General features: G+C 30.7%; 1 protein-coding gene and 1 non-coding gene across 2 annotated transcripts; one reads left to right on the forward strand and one right to left on the reverse strand.

The window, feature by feature from the left end:
- Window positions 1-9182: 9182 nt before the first annotated feature.
- Window positions 9183-12265, reverse strand: LOC120089246 (UPF0496 protein At4g34320-like). The gene is made up of 2 exons (XM_090305835.1): window positions 11418-12265; window positions 9183-9863 (listed from the first exon to the last, which is right to left on the reverse strand). Exons 1-2 carry the CDS (start codon window positions 11988-11990, stop codon window positions 9315-9317), a joined length of 1122 nt encoding a protein of 373 aa, XP_090161961.1. The 5' UTR covers window positions 11991-12265; the 3' UTR covers window positions 9183-9314.
- A 2684-nt stretch (window positions 12266-14949) lies between these two features.
- On the forward strand, window positions 14950-15023 carry TRNAN-GUU (transfer RNA asparagine (anticodon GUU)). Its single transcript has one exon. It is a non-coding gene; the product is annotated as a tRNA-Asn (tRNA).
- The last annotated feature ends 4476 nt before the right edge of the window (window positions 15024-19499 follow it).

A 19499-nucleotide genomic window follows, 5' to 3' on the forward strand; every position in this document is an offset into this window, starting at 1 on the left:
ACTCCAATTCTTCCAATGAGTAGTGTCCAAACAAAATTTATCTACTGCCCGTTGTCTCCTGAATTAGCTAGCGTCCAACTTCCAATTAATCCTCCCTGATTCTGCTCCCTCATTCATTATTTTTGGATAATGAATAAATTTCCAATTAATCCAATTCATTTTTTTTCCTTCTAAATTTCCACCCCTTTAAATAAAATTTCGTCCAGCTTATTATTTGACATTTAATTTTCTGTATGCGTACAAATCTGGGTCGTTACAGACTGGATCACGAAATAGTCACTTTTCTTTATAACAATTGTTTACTGCTAAAATTGACTATTTCAAATTAGACGACCTAGGGTAATTCGATCTTCATCTTGAATTAATTATGAACTCCTATTTATTCGGGATTATCATTTGATCTACATAGGTGAGAGTAGTTCAATAACACTGCTCAACAAGTCTCCCATTTTGAGAATAGGATTGGATAGATAGCTGAGGATATAGTCCTAAAAGATGGAATTCACTTCTACCCATTTTAGGGTTAGCAGATAGGTTGTTCCCTTAAGTACTGATTCCTGGTCTTGAACAAAGGGCCCCACCCTCTCATGACCAAGAGGGGCATGGCTTATTAGTTGAACTATAAACCTATTGTGCAATAGAAGTCAGTGGTGACTTAAGGAGCAAGATGTATTTACAGGGATAAAATGGTAATTTTTGACCTTGTTGTAAATATGAAGGACCTGTAAAGAATCAAATTATTAATTATGGTTAAATCAAATGGACAGAAATATATTTAAAGTGAGGAGAATGCAACCATCGAGCTATAGTGGTATGTCGCGATGGTTAACGAATATTGATTAACTCGGGTTAAAGAGTTTAACCTATTAATCTCAAATCATTGGAGCTCATGATCTGTAGGTCCATAAAGTCTATCTACTAGCTCGTAAAAGATTAAACTTTGGATTAGAATATTGAGTGAATTTGAAACATTCAAATTTGAAATTAGGATTTGGAATTTGAAGTGTTCAAATTTCAATTTAGGGTTTGGATAGTTATATTCGATAGAATTAACGTTTAAATTTATTGAAATTAAATGTAATTAAAGAGTTTAAAATATTTAAATATTGATTACATGAATAGGATTCATGTTTGAATTAGATGTTTTATTAATTTAATATTTGATATTTAATTATTAATTAATTAATTACTAAAATTTGTTTAATTAATTAATTAAAATTAAATCAAATTTTCATGTTTAAATTCAATTTATAGAAATTGAATTAAGATTTAATTTTTTCTTAAATTATATCATTTTAAATTGGAAAATAGACAGATTAATGGAATTGTCCAAGATCTCAATTTGATAGTGGATTAATCCACATTTCAACACCTAGCCCACTCACTTAGTGCTATTTGAAGTGTCAATTAGCTGAATGAGTGAGTGCTTGCATGCTTGATCTTGATAAATACTTCATTTTTTAGATTTTTGAAGTTCATGCATTCTGTTTTTTGAAAATCTTCAAAGCAAAAATAGTTTTTTCCTTTAAGCTCTCTCAAACCCACTCAATCAAAAGCTGAGAATAATAGATAAGATTCTCTTGGTGGTTTACTGAGAAATTTGAAGATCAGTTTCGTGGATTAAGTAAGGAGCAAGTGGAAATCTTCAAAGATATACATGATGAAACCCTTTTATGTTTAAAAACTTGTTTTAGCATGCTTTTGAATCAAATTAAGTGTTACTAGAGTGCTTAATGATTATGTTAGCTTCCGTTTTATGCATCTTTAATAAAAAATAAAGAAGGAGAAGCAAATGTTGTTTTCGAAAGGAAATTTCAGAAGGGTGCTTCATCTAGTTCAAAACCCTCTGATAAGAACCCTGGACCTTCAAAGGATAAAAGTATTCAGATGAAGAAAAAGGGAAAAGGGAAAAGGGAAGAAACAAACTCATGCTACTAAGAGCAAGACGAAAGTTGCAAAAGAAAAATGTTTCCATTGCAATATCGACAGGCATTGGAAACGCAATTGTCCTAAGTATCTTGCAGAGAAGAAAGCTGAGAAGGCAAATCAAGGTACATTCGATTTACCTATAATAGAAACATGTTTATTGGAGAGTTCTCACTTAACCTAGATACTGGATTCAGGCACCGCTAATCATATTTGCACTTTTATTCAGGAAACTAGTTTCTGGAAGCAGTTATTGAAAAACGAAATGACTTTCAAGGTGAGAATAGGTGAAGTCATTTCAGCAGAAGTAGTGAGAGACATCAAGTTATTTTTTGGAGATTTTTACATTTTACTAGAAAATGTATATTTTGTACCTAAAATGAAAAGAAACTTAATCTCTGTATCTTGTTTGCTGGAACATATGTATAAAGTCACTTTTAATGTAAATAAAGTATTCATTAGTTCAAAAGTTATTCAAATGTGTACAGCTAAACTTGAAAATAACTTGTATGTGTTAAAACCAAGGCAAAAGCCATTTTAAATATAAAGATGTTTAAAATAGAGAAAACTCAAAATACAAAAAGAAATATTTCTCATAACGCCTATCTTTGATACTTAAGACTTGGTCACATAAATCTCAACAGGATTGAGAGATTGGTAAAGAATGGTCATCTAAATCAGTTCGAAGACATATCTTTATTTCCATTTGAATCATGTCTTGAAGGAAAAATGACTAAAAGATCTTTTTAAGAAAAAGGTCTTAGAGCCAAAGAACCTCTAGAACTTATATATTCAGACCTTTTTGGTCCGATGAATGTTAAAGCTCGAGGTGGATCTGAATATTATGTCAGTTTTATTGATGATTATTTCAGATATGACTATGTTTACCTAATGCATCATAAATATGAAACTCTTGAAAAATTCAAAGAATATAAGACTGAGGTTGAGAACCCATTAGGTAAAAGGATAAAAACACTTCGGTCAAACCGGGGTGGTGAGTATATGGAATTACAATTCCAAAACTATTTAGTAGAATATGGAATTCAATCCCAACTCACAGCATTTGGTACATCACAACAAAATGGTATAGCAGAAAGGAGAAATTGAACCTTGTTAGACATGGTTCGTTCAATGATGAGTTACACCAAGTTACCTTAGTCCTTTTGGGGGTATACAATACAAGCTGCAGTACATATATTGAACATGGTTCCCTCAAAAAGTGTTTCAAAAACACCGTATGAGTTATGGAGAGGATGTAAAGGTAGTTTACATCACTTCAGAATTTGAGGATGCCCGACACACGTGTTGGTGCAAAACTCTAAGAAATTGGAACGACGTTAAAAAATATGCCTATTTGTAGGATATCCGAAAGAAACAAAATGTGGTCTATTTTATGATCCTTAAGAAGATAAGGTATTTATATCGACAAATGTTATATTCTTAGAACAAGATCACATAAGAAATCATCAACCTCGCAGTAAGTTAGTATTAAATGAAATGTCCAAAGAATCTACAGATAAATCAATGAAAGCTATTGATCAAGCTGGTCCTTCAACAAGACTTGTTACTACATCACATCCTTCTCATGAGATGGGAATGCCTCGACGTAGTAGGAGGACGTTCAACAGCTTGACCGCTATATGGGTTTAACAGAAACTCATGTCATCATACCTGATGATAACTTAGAGGATCCATTGACCTTTAAACAACAATGGAAGATGTAGATAGAGATTAATGGATAGAAGCTATGGACCTAGAAATAGAGTCGATGTACTTCAATTCTATCTGGAAACTTGTATATCAACTAGATGGGGTAAAATCTATTGGTTGTAAGTGGATCTACAAGAGAAAACGAGATCAACTAGTAAGGTGCAAACCTATAAAGCCAGACTTGTGGCAAAAGGTTTTACCCCAAGAGAGGGGGTAAACTATGAAGAAATCTTCTCTTCTGTTGCCATGATTAAATCTATTAGAATACTTTTATCAATTATTGTTTTCTATGATTATGAAATCTGGCAAATAGATGTCATGACAACCTTTTTGAATGGTCATCTTGACAAAAGTATTTACATGTCTCAACCAGAAGGGTTTATTGAACAGGGTTAGGAGCAAAAAATTTAAAAGCTTAATTGATTCATTTATGGATTAAAACAGGCATCTCGATCCTAGAATATAGAGTTTGACACTGCGATCAAATCTTATGGCTTTAAACAGAATGTTGACAAACCTTGTGTTTACAAGAAGATAGTCAACGGTGTAGCTTTCTTGGTCTTTTATGTTGATGATATCCTGCTCATTGGAAATGAGATAGGATTCCTTGTTGACATAAAGAGAAGCTAGCATCGCAATTTCAAATGAAAGATTTGGGAGATTCCCAATATGTAGTTGGAATCCAAATTTTTCGAAATCGCAAAATACGGGGATGAATTGTGGCTAGGGGTGAAAGGCCAACCAAGATCGGATATAGCTGGTTTTCCGCGAAATCTATTTCAGTAGAGCGTATGATGTCGATGGCCCGAGGTAGAGCACTCAATGGGCTAGGGTGGCCCCATTTCGCCTTACCAACCCCAGGGAAACTCCGAATATAGGCCTAGATCGTTTGTACAGACAGACTTTTGGGGTGCTAAGATCCAAAGTCGAGAGGGAAACAGCCCAGATCGTACGCTAAGAACGATACAAAATGTTGTCAAGATATAACATACAAAATTTTAAAAGGGGCAGGCTACCATTTAGACACGGAATTCATTTGTCTAAGGAATAGTATCATAAGACACCTCAAAAAGTTGAGAAAATGAAAAGAATTCCTTATGTCGACACTTAAGAAGCTTGATGTACGCTATATTATGTACACGTCCTGACATATGCTTTGCAGTTGGAATCATCAGCAGGTTTCAGTAACCCTGGACATTGCCATTAGACTACTATTAAGAACATCCTCAAGTATCTTCGGAGAACGAGGGACTATATGCTCATGTATAGTTCTAAGGATTTGATCCTTATAGGATACCCTGATTTTGGTTTTCAAACTGATGTAGATTCTAGGAAATTTACTTCAGGATCAGTATTCACTCTCAATGGAGGAGCTATAGTGTGAAGAAGCATTAAACAAAGTTGTATTGCTGATTCCACGATGGAAGCTGAATATGCAATTGTATGTCAAGCAGCTAAAGAAACAATATGGCTCAAAAAGTTCATGATGGATTTGGAAGTGGTTTCAAATATACATCTGTCGATCACCTGTATTGTGATAATAATGGAGCAGTTGCTAACTCAAAATAACCTAGAAGTCACAAATGCGGAAAACACATCGAGCAAAAGTGCCAGCTCATCAAGGAGATAATACACAGAGGAGACGTGATAGTCGTGAAAATAGCCTTTGAAGAAAATCTTGCTAATCCATTTACGAAGGCCCACATGGCTAAAGTGTTTGAGGGTCACCTGGTTGGATTGTGACTATGAGCTTCATAAATCTAGGGCAAGTGGGAGAATGTCAAAGGTATATAGATGCCATAGTTTATTATATTTTTTCTTTTCTCAACATTGTATATTTATATATATCTGTAACCCACTGGAGTTTTCGTCCAAGTGGGAGATTGTTGGGAATGTCCTAAAACTCGCAGTTTGTAATTTTGGAAACATATTCTTTGTATCTATAAAAGTATTGTTGAAGAATTTATTCAATACAGCGTTTGTTGAAATTGCATTATGTTATAAAATCCAATAAACAAATCCATGTTTGTAGTATGAATACTTTAACTTTATGAAGAGACATAAAAGAGGATCAAGTTATAGTTTATAGCCAAAAAGGTATTTAAGTATATGGATGAGATTGGGTACCTCATCCTAGGGACACTTTAGATATACTAATACAAATGATGTGATCCCAAACTCGTTCATGTGGAGACATGCGAGTGGAAGCATCCTATGCAAAAGATGTCTGCATAAGACCGAACCACGAAATAGTTACTTTTCTTTATAACAATTGTTTACTTTTAAAACTGACTATTTTAAATTAAATGACCTAGGGTAACTCGATCTTAATCCTAAACTAATATAAGCTCCTGTTTATTTAAGATTATCCTTTTATCTGCATAGGTGAGAGTAGTTCAACAGCACTATTCAACAAGTTTCCCATTTTGGGGATAAGACCGGATAGATAGCTGAGGACATAGTCATGCAAGATGAAATTCACTCCTACCCATTTTAGGGTTAGCAGATAGGTTGTTCCCTTAAGTACTGATTCCTGGTCTTGAACAAAAGGGCCTCACCCTCTCATGACCGAGAAGGGCATAGTTTATTAGTTGGACTATAAACCTATTGTTCAATAGAAGTCAGTGGAGACTTAAGGAGCAAGATGTATTTACAGGGGTGAAATGATAATTTTTGACCTAGTTGTAAATATGAAGGACCTGTGAAGGATCAACTTATTGATTATGGTTAAATTAAGTGGACAGAAATATATCTACAGTGAGGAGAGTGCAACCATCAAGCTATAGTGGTATGTCTCGGCGATTAACGAATATCGATTAACTCGAGTTAAAGAGTTTAACCGATTAATCTCAAATCGTTGAGCTCATGATCTATAGGTCCATAAAGTCTATCTACTAGCTCATCAAATATTAAACCTTGGACTAGAATATTGAGTGAATTTGAAACGTTCCAATTCGAAATTAGGGTTTGAAATTTGAAATGTTTAAATTTCAATTTAAGGTTAGGATAATTATATTTGATATAATAAATGTTTAAATTTATCGAAATTAAACGTAATTGGAGAGTTTAAATATTATATATTGATTTAAATATTCATTAGATGAATAGAATTCATGTTTGAATTAGGTGTTTTATTAATTTAATATTTGATATTAAATTATTAATTAATTAATTAATTAATTAATTGAAATTAAATCATTTTTTCATTTTTAAATTCAATTTATAGAAATTGAATTAATATTTATTTTTTTCTTAAATTAAATCATTTTAAATTGAAAAATATACATATTAGTGGAATTGTCCAAGATCTCAATTTGATATAGATTAATCCACATTTCAACACCTAGGTCACTCACTTAGTGCTACTTGAAGTATCAAATAGTTGAATGAGCGAGTGTTTGCATGCTTGATCTTGATAAATACTTCATTTTTTAGATTTTTGAAGTTCATGCATTTTGTTTTTTGAAAATCTTCAAATTAAAAATAATTTTTGCTCTTAAGCTCTCTCAAACTCACTCAATCCCTCTCAATTTTGAGTTTCCACCACTCAATCCAAGGCTGAGAATAGTAGAGAAGATTCTCTTGGTAGTTTACTGAGAAATTTGGAGATCAATTTCATGGATTAAGCAAAAAGCAAGTGGAAATCTTCAAAGGTATACATGATGAAACCCTTTTATGTTTAAAAACTTGTTTTAGCATGTTTTTTTTACTCAAATTAAGTGTAATTAGGGTGCTTAATGATTCTGTTAACTTTCGTCTTATGCATTTTTACTCTTATCACTTGTAACATCAATTGAAACCAATTATAAAGCTTCTAATCAGATGTTGTTGCTTGAATCCTCTTAATTAAGTTCACCTCCGCTTGTATGTGAGAATTCAACGCTAACTGTAGCTTTTTGCTCTTGAGCGTGTGATTGGTCCCAGAGGTAACACAAGGGCCTCCTGGTTCATATCACAATCTCATTTTATAGGATACCCCATTCTTAAGCCTCCACATGAACGATTTGGATCACATTGTTTGTAACACTTACAATATTTGTAATAATTACAAAGTGGGTTGTACCCATAGTGTTACAAGGATATAGGGTTGGCAACGGGGCCGGGGCGAGGCTGGGGGGCATCCCCCGTCCCCGGCCCCATGGGGAAAATTGTCCCCCATCCCCGCCCCCGTCTCTACCATTTGAAGGCGAGGACGGGGGCAGGGATTCCCCGTCGGGGAAACGGGGTCCCCGCGGGGCCCCATTCCCCGTTTCCCCGAGGATGGAGTGGAGAGGGTCTGTTTAGAAGCAGTGGTGGAGAGGGTCGGAGGGATTTGGGCGAGAGGGGAGGGATGCAAAGACTGAGAACGAGAGGGGAGGGATGAACGAGAGCGAGAGGGGAGGGATGTTGCAGATTGCAAAGAGCGAGAGGGGACTGGGGAGGGGATAAAAATATACATATAAATTCGGGGTCGGGGCGGGATACTGTCCCCGTCCCCGAACGGGCCCCGAATAAATTCTCTGGTTTGACCCCATCCCCGATCAAACCGGGGAATCCCCGCCTCGTCGGATTTTTTTGCCAACCCTACAAGGATAAGACACCCAACCTTATCCATGTACTATAAACTCTTTAGCTTATTACTTGAACATTATCTACCTATATGTTTACTACATTATGTTCAAGTCTCATGAAATACTCTTGAAATTTTCTCGTAATGGATAACTCACTAATGCATATTTAAAATAATCAATTAATATATCAAATAACAAATTAACTACGTGACTTTAGGACATAAATTCCAACAATTAAATCTTAGGTAGGTTGTCATCTTAGAATGTACTCATTTTTAAGTGTACACTAAATGGATAGTTGAATTAAATTGTTCAAAGTATGTATCAATTTAATTCTTCCATATTCATATAAGTGGATAGAACTTAAACTTGAGCCCAAATTTTGTTGGAGAAAGATTTTTCTTTTTATTGAAGAAAATACTAGACAAAAATGGGAAAAACGAGAGATATCATTCTTTCAATTTAAATTTAGTGTCAGTATTTTCAATTATTTAAATTAGTTTCCTATAGTTTTAATGAATCTTAAATCTAGTATTTATACTTTTATTAAATCTTAATTAGTTTTTGAAAGTTAAATTTTATCAAAATTGATTAAATAATAATCTTAAGGTTTAAATACTTACATTTTCTTTGGTTAATTTTGGTCTCTATACGTTCAAAATGTTTTTTTGGTCTCTATACTTTCAAAATATTCATTTTAATCTTTGTATTCTCAATTTTGATTTATTTTGGTCTTTATACTTTCAATTTTGGTTCATGGACCCTATACTTTTAAAAGTAGGGATCAAAGTAGCATTTAAACCTAATAATAATAATTTTTATGGTGGACATATTTTTGAAATGTTGTAAAAAGAATGTTGATAGAGACTAAAATTCAACAATAAACTTAACAACATAAACTATTTTTAAGATTTATTGAAAGTACATCAACTAAATTTAAACATTTGAAAATACAAAGATTAAAATGAAATGAAATTCAAACTACAACTATCAAAATTCATATTGAACAGATGTTGCATCAATTGTCCATTTGAATCCACATTTTTCTTTTATAAACAAATTAATTAATAGAACATAACAAATGAAAGAATGTAATTACACAAAGCATAAATCCAAATTACATGTTAATTAATTAGGATGTTTTATAATTCTTTGCAAAACTACTGTCCTTGCCCTTGTAATGTCTCTACTACACAAATCAGCTTGAACCCCCAAATCCTCAACACTCTTCATGAACACCCCAAGTTTCTTCTTCATTTCCTCCACCCCAACCTTCAAAGCTTCCTCTTTAATGGCGAAATCCGCCTTCTCCAACATTCCTTCAATCTCAATCTCGAGCTTTTCGACCAAAACCCGAATGTTGTCCATGTCTTTGATGGCTATGTAAGTCCCTACTTGCATTGAGTTTATCACTTCCTTTTGCGCTTTCACCGCATTCTCATAGCTCTTCCATAAAGAATCAATCCATTTTCCCATGGAACCTAGGGGAATGGAGGAAGCTGCCGATAGTGCTGCGGCGACCGGTGGTGCCGTGATGACCGTCGCCACCACAGAGCATATTAACACGGCGGCAAATGTGGCGGCGAATATCATGCATGAGAGCTTTCTCCATGTGTTGATGGACTTTAGCTTCTTGTCCAGTTTATTTTTCTTTTGTTGAAGCTTCTCAAGCATTGCCTGTGTTGAGAATATGAATAAAATGATAATGAATTTAAATTTTAGGTTTTGTGGTGATTTGAATTCCTACCATACTATATTTTTTTTTATCTATGTTTAATTTCAATTCCATGTTTAAGATTTTGTTTAGTAGACCTTATAAAATTTAAATTTTTTTATTCCATAAAAAATATTTTAAAATTTTCTAATAGGTTTCAAAATTGTTATTTTGTGTGTCATAGAATCTTAAGAAAATTGTGATAAGTTAAAGGATCTTTTATACAGAAAATTAGAATCTTATATATATATATATAAGTTATAGATCAATTTGATATTTAGATGTTCACGGAAAAGAAAATAAAATTAAAAAAAAAAAAAAAGAGTGAGAGAAACGAAAAAATAAATTTTAATTAATAATTTTTTATAGTGTACTTTTTTTTTTTTTTTTTGCCAATTTTCTTTTTTCCTTTAGTTAAAAATTTTAAACCATTTCAATTCAACAAATAACAAACCAACCGAATTTATTTGATTTTTTAAAAAGAAAAATGAAAAGAAAAAAAAAGTTAGGTTCTATTAAAACCTTCTAAAATAAAGTAATGATTAAATTACAAGTTTACTCAAATTTTTAATGGTCTATTTTCAAATTTTGAACAAGTGTGTAATAAATTTTTGGAAAAGATACATTTTTTCCCTAGTTTTGGGTTTCATTTCAATTTATCTTGAAATTTGAGTTTTGTTTTAATATGATCTCTAAGTTTCAAGATATTACAATTTTATCTTAAAATTTGAGTTTTATTTTAATATGATCCCTAAGTTTCAAAAATTAAAAGAATTATAATTAATTAAGTTTCACTTTGAGTCTTTCCTGTTAACATCTATAATTAATTTCAAAGAATTATAATTAATTAAATTTCACCATTATTTTCATTGTTTTCAAAAAATAACTTTAATATTTTACTTTATAATTATTTTTAATTAATCAATAAATATTGATACCACAAATCAAGGTTAAAAGAGCAAATCTTGAAATTATGAACCAAATTAAAAAAAAATCAAATACGGTAAAATTTGTAATATTTTGAAATTTAAAAGCTAAATTGAAATCAAACTCAAAACTAAAGGACTGAAAACATAACATTATAAATTCTATGAACCAAATAAAAACTAAACCTAAAATTTAGATCAAAAAAATATTTTTTTTTTCTAAATCTTTAATCTTGCAATTTATATTCCATGGGTCTCTTAATTTTCAATAAAAAGATTTTTTTTTTTTTCAATAAAAAGAAATTATTTTTTTTTCTATCTTTATCACAATTTTTAAATATAAAAAAATTTATTTATACAAAATAGTAAAATTTTAATTTTTTTTGTTGAGACGAGATGAAAATTGATAGAAGTCTAACACTGATTAGAAGTCATGTCCATCATTTATTTTTTTTATTATTTTTATAAATAGTTTAACATTTTTTCTATTTACGAAAATTTTTCAAACATTAATTTCAAATATTAATTTATCTACACAAATTTAAACTTTAATTTAACCTAATTAAAGATTAAGGGGTTATTTAAGATTACCGTTTGGTGTTGATAAACAGAGTTGAAGATTCTGAAGAAGTCATCGGTGAAGGGATCGCCGGAGGCCTTAAAATTCCTCAATTCCTTCAGAGTTTTAGCGAACTGATTCGAACCCACTTGATTTTCCCTTTCTTCCTCCTCGAATTGTCTCACCGCCATTAAAATCAGTAGCTGACTATCCCGAGCTCGCTTCAAACAGTTTTCCAGAGCAGTGCAGAAATCCAACGTCTCCAAGCTATTCTCAAAGTAATCTTCCACCAGCTCAAACAGCTCTTGATTCTTCCAAATGTCCTTTTTACATTGCAATATCACTCGAACCACTTCCTGGTTTATTTCCAGCAGACATTCCGTCACTTGTTTCAGGGAATCCAAAGACAGAGCTCTGACTTCCACTCCGCCGTCGGCTAATGTCGTCAGCACTTGATTAGCTCTGGCTTGGAGAGCTTTGTCAAATGATCGGACATCGTCGTCGGCCCGGCACGCGGCTTGGTAGGCATCAAGATTTATGGCGGCTATGGCTGGTTGGAGTTCTTCGGTGGTGGTGTTTCTTTTGGTGCCGTGGTAGTTTCCCATGGTGAAAGAGGGGAAGGGAAGAAGAACAGGGGAAATGGATTTAGGGGGTAAAGAAAGAAAGCCCAGAAGGGAAAGATGAGGAGGGATTGATTTAAAACAAAGATTGAGGAAGGAAGATAAATTTTGAGGCTGTAGAAAGGGAAATGATTTGGTTGAGAAACAGAGGATGAGAGATTCAGATGGAATTGAGATGAGACAAAGGGAAGAAAAGGAATGGAGAAGGAAAGTTAAAGTGAAAGATAGAGGAAATAGAGATAGCGAAGAATATATAAGGCGTTAACAAGCGAAGAAGAAGAAGAAGAAGAAGAAGAAAGTGTTGAAGAAGAGAATGGCTTGCACGCATGAAGAAAATGGAAACAGAACGCTTGGCCTGTGTTAAATGGGACGGGAAGCAATCTCTCTCTACAATTCTCTCTCTTACGCCATTAATAAATACATACCTTCAAACACTTCCCCAAATTTTGATTTTTCAATTTTAGTCCATATAGTTTTAAAATTCTCCGATCTCCATTAAAATTATGCAATGATAGTCCGTTGAATAATGATTTGGTTTTTAATTTTTAAATTTTTTAAAAGTGTCAACGATTGTTAGGAGGCGACATTGGAGAATACGAGTCCAATAAGAAAAAAATCAGACTCACAAGTTTCAGGCCCATTAGCCAAGTCGAAGGAATTATACTACTAAAGAAATAATCGAATTGAGATCGACACCGGCGTAACCATCTTGACATTGCCAACATTACACATAATTTCACGTGGATGTCAAAGAAAGAGTCTTATAAATAATCTCAGTCGAAAACTCTAAGGAGATAGCAAGTAAACTCTAGAGAAGAGCTTCAGGCAGATATCAAAGAGAGGGTTTTATAAATAGTCTCATTCAACAACTCTAAGGAGGTAGTAACTAAACTCCAAAGAAGAATTCCCACCCTCTTCTAGGTGTTTTGCTGAACTAAATACTCTTTGTACTAACTTAGGCATCAGAGTGTGTTTGACTTGGCACTACACTGGTTCAAGTACTCTCAAGAAGTCAACTTGGACAACAAGATCGAACTAGGGGAACAAGCTAGTAGAGAACCCAAGGACCCGCGCGCAAGTTTTTCGCACCAACAAAATGTATGTTTGCTTTCTCCCAATTTCTTAATCATGGTTTTCATATTTTTTACGTAAACAATTGAATTTTTAGCTAAATTCTAAAAACAAAAACAAGTATTTAAAAATATGACCTTGTTTGGTAGCTATTTGGTTTTTTGTTTGTTTTTTAAAATTAAGTCTATAGACATCTCTCTCACCCTTAAATTTCTTACTTTCTTATCAATTTTTTACCCATATTTTCAAAAATCAAACCAAAATTTGAAAACTAACCAAAATAGGTTCTAAAAACTTGTTATTTTTAAAATTTAGCTAAAAATTCAACTCTTGTATTCAAGAAATATGCAAGCTATTGTAAGAAAATGTAAGTAAATAAGCTTAATTTTCAAAAACCAGAAACAAAAAATGAAATGGTTAACAAACGAGCATACTTTTTTTAGTTTTTCAAAGTTGGCTTGAATTTTGAAAACATTCCTAAAATGTAGACAATAAAAATAAATGAATAAGTAAGTACATATAGTGTTTAGGCTTAATTTTCAAAAATTTAAAATTAAAAACAAAATGATTATCAAATAGAACCTTAGTTTCTTAATTTTCGAGTTTGCATAGAGTGTTTCACAGATCTCTTGACCTTTAATTTTGTGACTACTTGATTCTTGAATTTTCAAAATCTCTAATATAGTTTTAAATTTTCAATTATATGCTTAATATATTTGTAACACATTCAGGATTGTTAATTCTCGATTAACATATAAATATACACCAAAATAAACTAAAATAAATATACACCAAAATAACTAACCATTTTTTATGAATTTTCATTTTGTCAAATTAAGACACTATTTATGTAATAATTTTAAAGTTAATTCTATGATTTAGCCGATACTTTTTGGATTGGGTATTCTTATTGTTTTAAAAGTTTACATTTAGTCTCTACATTAGTAGTCTTCCTCTTTAGATATCATAACACATCTTAACAGATGAATTATTGATGTTGATAAATGTTAAAATTAGTTTGTGTTAATACAAAAGACATGATAGTAAAACGAATTAAAGAAAAAATTAGATTAAGAAATTAAAGTAAATGACAAGATACTAATTAAGAATATTGCGTGAACAATATTGAGAATAAAGACGAGAGAGCATAACTCAATTTACATATTATTTATATTATCAATCTTGAATGTCGTAAAAAAAAAAAAAAAAAGAAAGAAAGAAAATGGATTTAACCAGCCATGTATAGTAGAAGATTAAAAAAATAATAAGAAAAAGAAAAAAATTAGAGGGGAAAAACCACAATTGCAGTAAGAAAAACATATTAAGATCAATTAACACAGTCTAACATAAGGTGACTTCTACTTCAAGTACTTTTTATTAAAATGTTTATAATAAAAATGTTTTACACCTTACATTTTTTTATAAAAGCGATTTAAATAGTATTCTAACCATTACAAATTATGTTTTTTTTTTTTCTTTTTGTCTTTTTACTACAAATTTTGAAGATTTTTTAATAGATGAATCACTTTAAAATTAATGCTCGAATAATCTATCTCATATATATGTTTCTTTAAACATAGTTATTTTTCTTTAATAAGATTTTTTAGAAATACAATTTTATCCTTTAAAATCATTCAATCATTAATAAACACAATTTTAACTCGTAATTATTTTGTGTCTTTAAAGAAAAAGGTAATTTTGAAGAAAAAAAAAAAGCCATTTTCACTATCTACTTCACACACACTATTGGTAGTGAGTGAGAGAAGCTTAAAGAGAGAGAAAAACATAGAAAATAAATCAGAAGTGAGGTGGATGGGAAATAAAATATTTTAGTTATAATATAAATTTATTATTTCTTATTTATAAAGCATTAGCTGGAATAGCTCAGTTGGTTAGAGCGTGTGGCTGTTAACCACAAGGTCGGAGGTTTAAGCCCTCCTTCTAGCGTTTTTGCTTTTATTTTAATTTTTTTACCAATGTTTTGAAAGATTTACATATTCTTAAATTATATCACCTTTGAAACAAGTTAGCCCCCTAATTTTGGGTCTCGACCACATCCCAAATTAATTGAGAAAATTTTTTTTAACGAGTTTTCAAAAAGTGTCATTTTTTAGAGAGGGAAACTTCAGGAGAATATTTTGGACAATTTTCATTATTTTTATCCCTACCAAACATCCCAAATTAATTGAGAAAATTTTTTTTAACGAGTTTCCAAAAAGTGTCATTTTTTAGAGAGGGAAACTTTAGGAGACTATTTTGGACAATTTTCATTATTTTTATCCCTACCAACCCACTAGGTAATACTATCTACATTTATTTTTTCTAAAGAAAAATACTTAAATATATTCCGGGCAATATTTATCTTTGTGCATACCATTCACTTGTCCAATTATCACTTGTCATGCAGCAAATTTTCTTGTTTTCTTTTTAAATATTTTAATTCTTTTTTGGTGTAAGTGATAAAATGTAATGCATAAAGATGGGTGCATCCCAAATATTATCCTTTTTAAATACGAAAATTTTAATTATTCATAGATTATATCGTATTTTGAAAACAAATTACTTCTTTAAAATTGTTTATAGTTTCAATATATACTTTGGGCTCTTTTTATATTTAATATTTTTTTAAAAAAAATTAGACTTTATTGTTAGAAAGAAGTTATATTTATCAAATTTGGTAAAATAAAAAACTAATCTATACTACATTAAAAGGGATAAAGAGAGGAGAATTTTTAACTTCCGTCTCTACTCCCAATTGTTTTAATAATGTTCATTTTACCCTCACATTCAAACTCTTCTATTGAAAGTACGTCGTCTCTTTATATTTTTATAATCTAACTTACACTTTACATTAATGGGAACTCACAATGGTAATAACATAAAGTCCCTTCACTCTATACTCACACCTCATGGCCAAATCGTAATCATATAATGAGATATCTTTATTCCTTTAATTTTACATTCATTTAAATTTTTGAAACCTTATATCTTTTCTATATATCCTCATTTTGGAAACCTTATATGTGTGTGTATATATATATATATATATATATATTAATTATTCTCTTCCAATCCCAATGAGGGAAACAAAGTGAGAATCGAGATGTAGAAGAAAAATTGAGAAAATAGGGAAGAGAGATATATAAATGAGATAATCAGATGATGGAGATATGAAGAAAGGAGGAGTTTGAGAAAATATTTAGGAAGAAATTATTAAAATTAATTTAATTTTCTGATTTTTCTTTTTAGAATGTTATTGTATATCTATTACGATATTCCTACAAATTTTCTTCTTATTTAGAATGGGATTGAACCCCTGACCTCTTAGATTGAGTGCATGTTAATACCATTTAACTAAACTCGAGAAAATAGGAAAAATGGAGATATCGACAAAATAATTTGGGGGAAAATAGAGATATGAGATAGGAGTTGAACAACTATTTAGGGATAAATTATTAAAATTAATTAAATTTTGTGATTTCTTTCTTTCTCAAAATCTCGCTGAATTTCAGTTACTATATTCCTTCTCTCCCCATTTTCATTCTATAATATAAGTTTTCTTCTATTTGTTGTTGACATAATAAATATATGGTGTCAACCAATATAAGGTATGTTAATGGACTCTTTTTCTCTTTTCTTGAATTAATAAAATAGAATACTTTTATAATTTTATTACCTTTTAGGTATTGTGAGATTTATGATTGGTCTTAAAACTTTAATATTGACTTTTTCAATCAAATACGATGAAAAGATTCCGTTATAAAAAAAAATTAACGTACCCAAATTTTTGCAAAAAGGAAGGCAATCCACTTTAAAAATAATACAAAAATCAGCTTTTTTTTTTTTTTTTCAAAACGAGGATATAAATATTAAAATTAGAGTTTAAAATTTGTGTAATTTTTACATCAAAAATCATAAATGAAGTATATTTTATTATTTTAAATATAATACACTATTGAAAGTTTGATCAAATGAATTTAATAATAATAATATTATAAATATAATAAAAAAAAAATAGATGTTCATTGTTTAGTGTCCTAAAAGCTATGTGTCAATCTTCATGTTGTTTATGTACCTTATAGTTTATTCATGTTTTGTGTCCATGTATCCTATGCCAATTTGTTTGACATTTAGTGGATCTTAAAAACACACATTTGGTGAGAAATCCACTTCAAAATTCTACTAAATTTTCGTATTATCAAATTTTCATAATTTTAGTTATTTTATTTTATTATTATATTATATTTATTTATTATTATTATATTATATTTCTCCATATTCGTTGTACTCCGTTGTGCTTCCTTGTACTCTTCAATTCCACAACACGTTATTAGCACGAGTTCCTGTCACTTCCATCCTAAAGGTAGGTTGGTTTTTTACCTCTTTATTATAATTAATAAATTAAATGTTATTTTTCATATTTAGTACATACTAAATTTATAATATAAATATAATATTTTGTGTTAGTGTTATCATGACAAACCTTACAAAATTAGAATTTGTAGCCCTTGACATTAATGACAATAATTATGTCATGGGTGCTTAATATCGAAATCTACCTAGATGCTATGAACTTGGGAGAAACAATTAAAGATCGAAATATGATATCCAATCAAGACAAAGTAAAAACTATGATTTTCCTTCGTCATCATCTCCATGGTGGGATTAAAAATGGAGTATCTAACAATAAAAGATCCCCATATCTTACGCAAAATTTTGAAAAAAAGGTATGAAAAAAAAAACAGTTATTCTTCCTAAAGCTCGTTATGAGTGGATGCATTTAAGACTACAAGATTTTAAATTAGTAAGTGATTATAATTCCGCATTATTTAAAATCAGTTCAAAATTGTTATGGGGAGAAAAAAATTACTGATGCTGATATGTTAGAGAAGACATTTTCTACATTTCATGTCTCAAATATGCTCCTACAACAGCAATATCGAGAGAAAGGTTTTAAACAATATTCTAAACTAATTTCATGTCTTCTCGTAGTCGAACAAAATAATGAGTTATTGATGAAAAACCATGAATCTCGACCAATTGGAATAACACTATTCCCTGAAGTGAATGTTGTGAATGTTAATAATCGTGGCCGTGGTCGAGGTCACGACTATGGCAGAAGAAGAAAAAATTATTATTTCTTGATGGTCATTCTAATCATTCAAATTTCAAAAGAACCACACAAAATGATGATCACAAAGGAAAAACTATACAAGATAAGAGTTCAAAGAGTAAATATTAACTTTTGTATATTTTAAGTGTTATTTTCTTTTATCTATCTTCATTTTTTTTTAGTAAATATTAACTTTTGTATATTTTAAGTGTTATTTTTCTTATTGTAATTATTTTCTTTTAATGAAGAACCATGGATCATTTTTATATATTGGGTGATTAAAAAAATGAGCAAAGAATATTTATGTCTAGCAGACAGTGCAACTACACCCACAATACTTACAAATAAAAAAGTAGATACAATATCAGGTTCAACAAACTTGATCGAAAGTTTTGGAAAAACAAATATTATTTTACCTTGGGAACAAAATTTATAATTGACAATTCATTGTTCTCTAGTTAATCAAAGTGATTTTCTAAGTTTTAAAGATATACGTTGCAATGGTTATCATATTGAGACTAATAGTAAAAATGATGTGGAATATCTATATATTATCTTTACTGTCTCAAATGAAAAACACATATTAGAAAAGTTTTCTGCTTTATCTTCTGGATTGTATTATACTCATGTACGAGTAATTGAAACATATGTAACAATGAACCTGAAGTTCATAAATCTAGATAATATATACTCCATCCAAGGTCTATAATGATGAGAAGAATTATTTAGAATTCAAGTGGATACTCATTGAAGAGCCAAAATATTATTCAATCTAATGAATTATCATGTGATGCTTGCTCCCAAGGCAAATTAATAATTAAACTATCACCAACTAAAGTGGGAACTGAAATCACCTGCATTTTTAGAATGGATTCATGGTGATATATGTGGACCTATTAACCTACCAAGTGAACCATTTAGATATTTTATGGTATTAATAGATGCATTCAGAAAATGGTCACACGTGTGCTTATTATCAAGTCAAAATCTTGCGTTTACAAGATTACTTGATCGAATAATTAAGTTAAGCACACAATTTCATGACTATACAATTAAGACCAATCGTTTTGATAATGCTTGGTAAAATTACATTCTAAGCTTTTGATAATTATTGTATGTCAATTGGGATAAGTGTTGAACATCTTGTAACTCATGTTCATACACAAAATGGTTTAGTATAATCATTTATAAAACGTTTGCAATTAATTGCAAGACCCTTACTTATGAAAGCTAAGCTTCCTTCATCTGTATGGGGACATGCTATTTTGCATGCAACGTCACTTGTATGCATGATAGCTTGTAGAAATACA

The sequence above is a fragment of the Benincasa hispida genome, chromosome 10 (assembly GCF_027475165.1).
Source record: "Benincasa hispida cultivar pf3 chromosome 10, pf3_genome.v1.1, whole genome shotgun sequence".
Lineage (NCBI taxonomy): Eukaryota > Viridiplantae > Streptophyta > Magnoliopsida > Cucurbitales > Cucurbitaceae > Benincasa > Benincasa hispida.